Source organism: Ranitomeya variabilis, chromosome 4 (assembly GCF_051348905.1).
Source record: "Ranitomeya variabilis isolate aRanVar5 chromosome 4, aRanVar5.hap1, whole genome shotgun sequence".
Taxonomy (NCBI): Eukaryota; Metazoa; Chordata; class Amphibia; order Anura; family Dendrobatidae; genus Ranitomeya; species Ranitomeya variabilis.
The window spans coordinates 664840159-664849945 of NC_135235.1; the positions used below are offsets into that span (position 1 = coordinate 664840159).

General features: G+C 45.9%; 1 protein-coding gene across 1 annotated transcript in view; it reads left to right on the top strand.

Annotated features, from left to right (window-relative positions):
- LOC143767053 (uncharacterized) overlaps window positions 1-4213 on the top strand; it is a 108737-nt gene extending 104524 nt beyond the window's left edge. The window contains 1 exon segment of the mRNA XM_077255074.1: window positions 3006-4213. Within this exon segment, the coding sequence (XP_077111189.1) occupies window positions 3006-4154 (1149 nt within the window). The 3' untranslated portion in view covers window positions 4155-4213.
- The last annotated feature ends 5574 nt before the right edge of the window (window positions 4214-9787 follow it).

The window sequence follows — 9787 nt, forward strand, 5'->3', positions numbered from 1 at the left end:
CCTGCTAAGCAGGCGCTCACAAGCCACCTCCCTGCAGGACCCGGATGGAGCCCGCTGCCATTTTGGAGCAGGGGGTCTAAAAGGAGAACCTCAGGACAAATGCGATCATATCGCGTTGTTCTGAGGGAAGCACTCTGGGAACCCCTCCCTGCGTGATGCTTCTCTATGCCTCTGCCGGCACCGAAACGCTGCGATCTTGTTTGATCACAGTGTTACGGAGGTTAAAGTGCCCCCCTGGGATCGCATTGGATGTACTATTCAGTCCATGGGGATTAAAGTCCCAGGTCACATGGACGGAATAGTACGTCGGATGGCAGAAAGGGGTTAAGTACAACATGTCATAAAAAATATTCTCAGAATCATTGGGATCCGTTGATCCGTTCCAGAATTATAACCTCATAAATTGACACTATGAGAATTGAAAAAATTGGCCTCCTGAGGAATGTGAAAACAAGCTGGGGACTGTGGATGTTTAAAAAAAAAAAAAAAGGTCTCCTTTGTCTCTCCCAAATGCCCAGGATCTAAATTTAAAGCACCTTGCTCTGCACTAATTTAAAAAGTTCTCTTTAACTGTATAATATTTCTTCAAGTAACTTATCTGACAGAAAACGCCACCGAAACCCATACTCTAATTACTCCAGAGAGGTTTCACCATTAGTTACTAATTTTTACTAATGAAGTCTGTTGAGTGTGATAATGTCAGTAGATGTGTTATTGTCGGTAGTCATTTTTTTTACCACAGTAATTAGCGCCCAAAATACTTTGATTTAGCCACTTCCCGCAGCCAGTTTTCTGTTCCTGTCAGCAGTCTGCATTATGAATATCTGATCAGAGCACCACATAAAGACTCCCCCAGGCCCTCCCTCGGGCACGAGCATATCATTAACTAAAAACTGAAAATAAAGATTAAAAAACAACCATAAGATGGATTACATCATCCAAGGTATCATTTTAATCAGTATAACGGTGCCAGTCTGACACTGTCTGTAGGTTACTGTGCACAATCCTGCTGACAGGTGCCCTCTAAGTTGTGGCAGAAGACCAGATGGGGACTGTAGGGAATTTAATATCCCACACTAGGGTCAGCTTTAGGACGCTCCGTGGTTCTGTCCACCCCTCCCCCCCCAATTAGACAAATGAGAATAGCTGTTTTTGTACTTATAGTAAAATTTGTTTCTCGTATGCATTGGAGGACACCAGAGGCGTAACTACCACGGTCACAGCGGTCGCCACTGCGACTGGGCCCAGTGGGTCAGGGGCCTGGCTGGTAAGAGGCATGCCGACACCAGCAAAAGCCGCCATCAGGGCATTACTGCCCTTACTGGCGTATGGGGCCCGATGAGCAGAGGGGGCCCACAGCGGATTCTGCCGCTTCGGTAATTGATCGCGCGTCCTCCGACGCACGATCAGTTAAAATCTGTTGGAGTGCAGGAGATTCCTCCTGCACTACAACAGTTAACAGCCGCCAGCTGATGTCAGCGCGCACTGTCATACGCCGGAACGACGATGCGCGCCTCAGCCGAATCGTGGGTGAGGACATTGCTGGCGCTCGGCCAGGTAAGGAAAAACTTTTCTTTTTTTTTTTTTTGTAAAGCCACAGTATGGGGCATATTATACAGGTATTGGGGTGCATTATACTACTATGGGGGGGGAGGAAGGGGATGCATTATACTGCTATGGCGCTGCCGCATTTTATACTCCTATGGCGCTGCCGCATTTTTTACTGCTATGGGGCGGCTGCATTATACTATATATGACTATGGGGTGCATTATACTACTATGGAGGACTTTCAGGGTGCATTATACTTAATAAGATGACTATGTGGGTGCATAATACTTTGTAGGAGGACTATTGCATTATACTTAATAAGATGACTATGTGGGTGCATAATACTTTGTAGGAGGACTATGAAGTGCATTTTACTACTCTGAAGTTCTGCGGGGTGCATTATACTCTATTGAGGACTATGGGCTGTGCATTATACTTTATGGATGACTATGGAGGTGCATTTGATTATGCTACATGGATGACTATGAACTGTGCAGTATATCATAAAGAGGACTATGGTGGTGCATAATATTATATGGAGGACTATGGGGGTGCATTATCCTTCTTATAGGGATCCCCATGACTTCTGTGTAAGGCCAGTTTCACATTAGCGTTTGCAGCAGCTGCGGAGGGCTGCGGACTTCCTCCGTGAAGCCCCGCCCTTGGCCGCTAGCTCCGCCTATTTCGGCATGCGGCCGGCATGCGGCCTGTGTACTTATCTTTAACATTACGTACGCAGGTCGTGCCGCAGTATGCGGATGCTTCCCATGACTTCTGTGTGAGCCCCTCATGAGTATAATGGTTTATTTTCTTTTATACATTACAGAACAATGGCAAAATGGGGGACACATATGTACCAGGATGGGGCACCGGATAAGGGATATATAACAGAATGGGCAATATATATACCAGAATGGGGTCAGGATAAGGTACATATGTACCAGGACGGAGTGTGCATATCTATAATTTATTCAGGATGGCAGGGGGCACAGTCCAAATCTTGCATCGGGAGTCAATCAGACTCTAGTTATGCCACTGGGGGATACAGTTCCCTCCCTTGATTTTCCTTTTGGGGGAACAGTTTTGTTTCTTCTTGCCTCCAGGTGGCAGCAAACTATCCCATGTTTCTGCGACCCCCTATGAGGGCTACAAGAATCAGATTTTACGGTAAGTAAAAAATCTATTTTTTGCATGGTTAACATTTTTTGATGGCTTTTTTAGAAATATTTTGGAGGCAGAATGAACATGCTCTACATGTTCATGCTATGACATCTTCTATTAGTCTGTGAACTGTTATTGTCTTAGTGAATAATTAAATTTTGCTCCATAACTTCTCTTTTCTATAGTAATTATGAGTAGAAATGTTCAAAAATATAAATTTAAAGGACATTTTATCAATAAATAATTATTGGTTTTATTCTTGGCAGATGACTGTACCAGGATATCAGAGGGACAGTTGACATCTTCAGTTTTTAAATCAGATGAACTTGATATCACACAGGATACAATTGAAGTGAATGCTAAGAAAAATAAAAGTCAGAAAAGAGGCATTAAAAAACGAATTGCTCTTAAAGCAACGAAGCCAGTTACACATTCAGAATATGGGAATAGTTGTCCCCTCGAATCTTCTTTTGTTAAACATCAAAAAATTCACACAGAGGAGAAGATATTTTCTTGTTCCAAATGTGGGAGATGTTTTAACCAAAAATCAGATCTTATTAGGCATGAGAGAGTGCATACTGGAAAGAAGCCATATTCATGTTCAGAATGTGGGAAATGTTTTGTACAGAAAGCATCACTTGTTAGTCACCACAGTACTCACACAGGGGAGAAGCCTTTTCGATGTTCAGAATGTGGAAAATGTTTTGCATGGAAATCACACTTTGTTATACACCGGAAAACTCACACAGGGGAGAAGCCATATTCATGTTCAGAATGTGGAAAATGTTTTCTACAGAAGTCATTGCTTGTTAGTCACCAGAGACGTCACACAGGGGAGATGCCGTTTTCATGTTCAGAATGTGGAAAATGTTTTGTAGAGAAATCTCATCTTGTTAAACATCAGACAACTCACACAGGGGAGAAACCATATTCATGTTCAGAATGTGGAATATGTTTTGTACATAAATCTTCGCTTCTTAGTCACCAAAGAACTCACACAGGGCAAATGCCTTTTTCATGTTCAGAATGTGGAAAATGTTTTATACAGAAATCATTGCTTGTTAGACACCAGAGAACTCACACGGGGGAGAAATCCTATTCATGTTCAGAATGTGGAAAATGTTTTGTACATAATTCGTCGCTTGTTAGTCACCAGAGAAGTCACACAGTGGAGAAGCCATATTCATGTTCAGAATGTGGAAAATGTTTTGTAGAGGAATCATTGTTTCTTAGACACTATAGAACTCATACAGGGGAGAAACCTTTTTCATGTTCAGAATGTGGGAAATGTTTTGCATGGAAATCACACTTTGTTAGACACCAGAGAACTCACACAAGAGAGAAGTTATATTCATGTTCACAATGTGGGAAATGTTTGGCAGATAAATCAAGTGTTGTTAAGCACCAGAAAATTCACACAAGTGAGAAGCAATGTTCATATTAACAATGTGGGAAATGTTGGTGAACAATAATGCTATTTTCTTAAATATCTAAAATCCCTCATGAGGATTTACACTCACTGGCCACTTTATTAGGTACACCTGTCCAACTTCTTGTTAACACTTAATTTCTAATCAGCCAATCACATGGCGGCAACTCAGTGCATTTAGGCATGTAGACATGGTCAAGACAATCTCCTGCAGTTCAAACCGAGCATCAGTATGGGGAAGAAAGGTGATTTGAGTGCCTTTGAACGTGGCATGGTTGTTGGTGCCAGAAGGGCTGGTCTGAGTATTTCAGAAACTGCTGATCTACTGGGATTTTCACGCACAACCATCTCTAGGGTTTACAGAGAATGGTCCGAAAAAGAAAAAAAATCCAGTGAGCGGCAGTTCTGTGGGCGGAAATGCCTTGTTGATGCCAGAGGTCAGAGGAGAATGGGCAGACTGGTTCGAGCTGATAGAAAGGCAACAGTGACTCAAATCGCCACCCGTTACAACCAAGGTAGGCCTAAGAGCATCTCTGAACGCACAGTGCGTCGAACTTTGAGGCAGATGGGCTACAGCAGCAGAAGACCACACCGGGTACCACTCCTTTCAGCTAAGAACAGGAAACTGAGGCTACAATTTGTACAAGCTCATCGAAATTGGACAGTAGAAGATTGGAAAAACGTTGCTTGGTCTGATGAGTCTCGATTTCTGCTGCGACATTCGGATGGTAGGGTCAGAATATGGCGTAAACAACATGAAAGCATGGATCCATCCTGCCTTGTATGGAGCATCTTTGGGATGTGCAGCCGACAAATCTGCGGCAACTGTGTGATGCCATCATGTCAATATGGACCAAAATCTCTGAGGAATGCTTCCAGCACCTTGTTGAATCTATGCCACGAAGAATTGAGGCAGTTCTGAAGGCAAAAGGGGTCCAACCCGTTACTAGCATGGTGTACCTAATAAAGTGGCCGGTGAGTGTATTTTTAGCGGGATGAGTTGTGCTTTTGAATGACTCCATTGATTTTACCATATAGTGCAGTGGAATAAAGGGGAAAATTTCCAAGTGCGGTTAAATTGCCCAAAAAAATTGCAATTCCACAATTTATTATTATTATTTTTTTTATATTTGTACCGTGTTCACTAAATGCTAAAACTGACCTGTCATTATAATTCTCTGCGTCATTTTGAGTTTGCAGATATTAAACATGTATAGTTTCTTATTTACTTAAGTGGCCAAAAAAAATCCCTTGTTTTTCAAGGAAAATTTAAAAATGGCGTCATTTTCCAAGCCCCATATTGTCTCCGTTTTTTGGGGACTGGGTGAGGACTTATTTTTTGCACACTGAGCTGACGTTTTTATTGATACCATTTCAGGGTATATACAATGTTTTGATCACCTGTTGCATTTTATTGCAATGTTGCAGCGACCAAAAAAACCATAACTCTTGTGTTTTGATTTTTTATCATTATGCCGTTTACTGTTCGCATTAATTTATTTTATATTTAGATTGGACATTTCTGAATGCAGCGATATCAAATGTGTATTTTCTTTTTTTATATATATACACTGCTCAAAAAAATAAAGTGAACACTAAAATCCCACATCCTATATATCACTGAATGAAATATTCCTGTTGTAAATCTTTATTCATTACATAGTGGAATGTGTTGAGAACAATAAAACCTAAAAATGATCAACGTAAATTACATCTAATATCCCACAGAGGTCTGAAGTTGGATTGATGCTCAAAATCAAAGTGAAAAGTTACAGGCTAACAAGATGTCATACTCACCCTCTTCGTGCCGTCGCTTCATCTCCATCCCTGCATCTCTGTTGTCTCGGCAGCTGTTCCTGTGCTGAGCAGTCACATGGTACCGCCAATTAAGATAATAAATATGCACGCGTCACCACCCATAGGCGTGGAGCGCATATTCACTACCATGCATACAACAATGGCACCGGGAGGAGCCACTCATACCAGAACGGGGGAGCCACATACCAGGACAAGGGGAGCCATGTATAGCAGGACAGGGAGGAGGGGACAATGCATACCCGGCTTATACTCGAGTCAATAAGCTTACCCAGTTTTCCATAGCAAAAGTAGGTGCATCGGCTTATACTAGGGTCGGCTTATACTCGAGTATATACGGTACTTATGTTCCACCATAATTTGCAAAATAAATCTTGCCAAATCAGACAAGCTGATTTTCTGGATTTGTTTTCTCATTTTGACTCTCATAGTTTTTGTCTACCTATGATGTCAATTACAGGACTCTGTCATCTTTGTAAGTGGGAGAACTTGCACAATTGGTGGCTGACTAAATAGTTTTTTTCCCACTGTATATGCACTGCAGAGTGTTCATTATAAATTGTTTTCTCCTTCGTCTCATTGGGGGACACAGGACAGTGGGGACACAGGACAGTGGACAGTGGGTGTATGCTTCTGCCGCCAGGAGGCTGACACTAAGAAAACTTGAAAAAAAGTTAGCTCCTCCTCCGTCGTATACACCCTGACACTGGCTACCAGAGAATCCAGTTCATGCTTAGTGTCTCAAGGAGGCACACGTTTGGGTCCCTCATCTTTTTGGCCCCCTTCTTTTCTTTTCAACATTTTACGGATGAGCGGGTGACGGACCCTTCTGAGGGTCCGATCTCCCCAAACCAACAACGGGCAAGCATGTGCAAGTATCCTCCACGTATCCTTCCCCGCGACGTGGGATCTCTCACCGGACTTGGCCCTGACCACCCTGAGGTATTGGACCCTAGGCTGTACAGGTGCCCCAGATGTCCGTGTGATCCCCCCTTATTTTTTCTACACCCTGCGACTCTGCCATGGTGAGAGATGGGGTGGTGGACGGTCTCTCTCCTTATTCCTAGTAAATAATGGAGTCAGGGTTCCTGCACCGTCTTTTCCTCCCCCGCTGGATCTTTCTATATCCCTGCTGGGGGAAGGGGCAGTCAAGGGGCGCTCCGGATATATGTTTACCTGACATGGATCTGATGGAGGGTCCCCAGAGCCTCCAGGCATCTTGTGCGGGGTCCCCGGGGAACCGTCGCTGCTGCGGCCTCCGGGTGCTTTTTTGCGATGCTGGCGCTGCTGGGCCTCCCAGGGGGCACAATGCGGCGGCGCCGCAACGGTGTGTGCTGCCGGTGCCGCGGAGGTGCGGAAGCAGTCAGCGCTTCAGCCTCCGGGAGGCCTCAGGGGGACACAGGCCTGCGGCAGCTGCGCCAAGCACTTCCAGGCCTTCCGGCGTCTTCCGGCCAGCAGACTGCGCTGTGAGGCCCCGCCCCCTCCGGCGTTTCTGCTTCCGGATCCTCCCCCCTTTCCTCGCTGGGAAAAAATCGAGGCCCCGGCTTCAGGCCTACTACAGGCCGCATCGCAACAGGGCGGTCCTGCTCCATTATCGTGGGGACACAGGACAGGGGTGAGTGCTTCTCCCCCCAGCTATCAGTATTTCGGGCCCAATGTATAGCATCACTGATTACCATGTCTAGGAAGAGTAAATCTCACATGGTCCTATACACTGGTTGTGTAGCTTGCCACTCTGCCTTCCCGCATGCCCAGACTAACCGCCTCTGTGAGGTCTGTGACTCAGAGCGCGCCCAGGAGCCCCCCCTGCCAGCCCTCCAGCTCCTGCCCCTCAGACAGAGGCTGGGGCAGTTCCACCACAGTGGGTCTCGTCCTTATCGCAATCCATGGCGTCCCTGACTGAAGCAATTAAATCCCTTCAGACCCCGGCAGCCGGGGCCAGCTGCCCATCTGTCTCGGGAAAGGCCTCAGCATCTCAGGAGCCTTTGGCCTGCAGGGGCTGCTCCCACACTAGACAGACGCATGGAAAGCGGATTCGCACAGCATCACCTAGGCCCTCAGGTGCTTCTGCATCCTGGAGCTCCGTATCGCGTTCTCCTTCCCCAGCAGAGAGCGGGGAAGTTGAGACAGATTATGAGTCGGAAGAGTCCCTTAATTTTGAGACTCCAGGGTTTCAGGAGTCGGTGGATAGCTTGATCGAAGCCGTCAATCAGTTCCTGGGGATAGAGGAAGAGCTCGCCTCATCCTCAGATCATAAGGTTTCATTTAAGCGGGCCAAACAGGCCCATAGGGTCTTTTCCTCTCACCCTGAGTTTGAGGACCTGATCCAGCGTAATCGAGAACATCCTGACAAGCGTTTTTCGGGGCATAAAGCCTTGAAGGCTAGGTATCCCTTTGCTACTGAGCTATGTAGTAAATGGGCAGAGAATCCTGCTGTGGATCCTCCGGTGTCTCGTTTAGCCTCCAACACTTTGCTTTCTCTTCCTAATGGTTCATCAATTAAGGACCCCACAGATCGTCTTATTGAGAGCTTGGCTCGTTCTGTTTTTGAGGCTTCAAGTTCTGCACTTTTTCCCTCTTTTGCGGCAACTTGGGTTGCTAAAGCTATGATTTCTTGGTCAGAGTCCTTAACTAAGGCTCTTCAAGAAGGGAATTTGCCTGCGGAGCTGGCAGAAATGTCTTCTCAGATAGCTCTTACTGGTAGTTATCTGATCAATGCATCTCTTGATGCGGCAGACTGTGCCTCTTCTGCTGCAGCTAATGCTATTGCTATTAGAAGGGCACTCTGGTTAAGAACATGGCGGGCCAACTCTACTTCCAAAAACTACTTCCCGTATCAGGGGGGTCGCCTGTTCGGAGAGAGGTTGGATCAGCTTATTTCTGATTCCACAGGTGGGAAGAGTAAGTTTCTTCCTCAGCAGAGGGTTAGACAGCCTTTTCGTCGCCAAATACAGGCCCGCTTCAAGTCTTTTCGTAATGCTAGATGGGCCCCAGCCCTGAGCTCTACTGCGCAGGGTCGACCCAATCAAGACCGAGACTCTCGGACCTCCTATTCGGCCAACCAGGGGGGAAGAATGCGTTTCCAGTCAGCTAGATCCAGAGGATCTAGAACTCATAGGTTTTCAGCCAAGTGACTGGAGGCCTCCTCAGGATGCTTCCAACAAAGTAGGCGGACGTCTACGTTTGTTTCACCAGGTCTGGCTTCAAGCAATTCACGACAGGTGGGTAGGAGAGCTTGTGTCTACAGGTTACAAAATAGAGCTGGTCTGTCAGCCTCCTCCCCGGTTCTTCCCATCCCGTCTTCCCAGGTCCGGGTCTCTCCGACAGGACCTACTTGATTCCAGAGTCCCTTTGTCTCAGCGGGGTCATTTCTCCTGTCCCAAAAGAAGAAAGGTTTCAGGGATTCTATTCCAATCTTTTTGTAGTCCCCAAAAAGAACGGAACAGTAAGACCTATGCTAGATCTGAAACGTTTAAACAGGTTTGTCCGCGTTCGTCGCTTTCGGATGGAATCTCTTCGATCAGTTATTGCCTCAATGGAGAAAGGAGAGTTTTTGGCCTCAATAGACATTCAGGATGCCTATCTACATATTCCCATTTTTTCTCCTCATCAAAGATTTCTCCGGTTTGCTTTAAACGATCTACACTTCCAGTTCACGGCTTTACCCTTCGGGCTGGCATCCGCCCCCAGGGTGTTCTCGAAGGTCATGTCAACTGTGGTGTCCATTCTTCACTCCCGAGGCATAGTAGTCTTGCCATATCTAGACAATCTTCTGATCAAAGGGCCTACCTTTCAAGCTTGCAAGGAGAATGTCAGCATCACTCTAGACACTT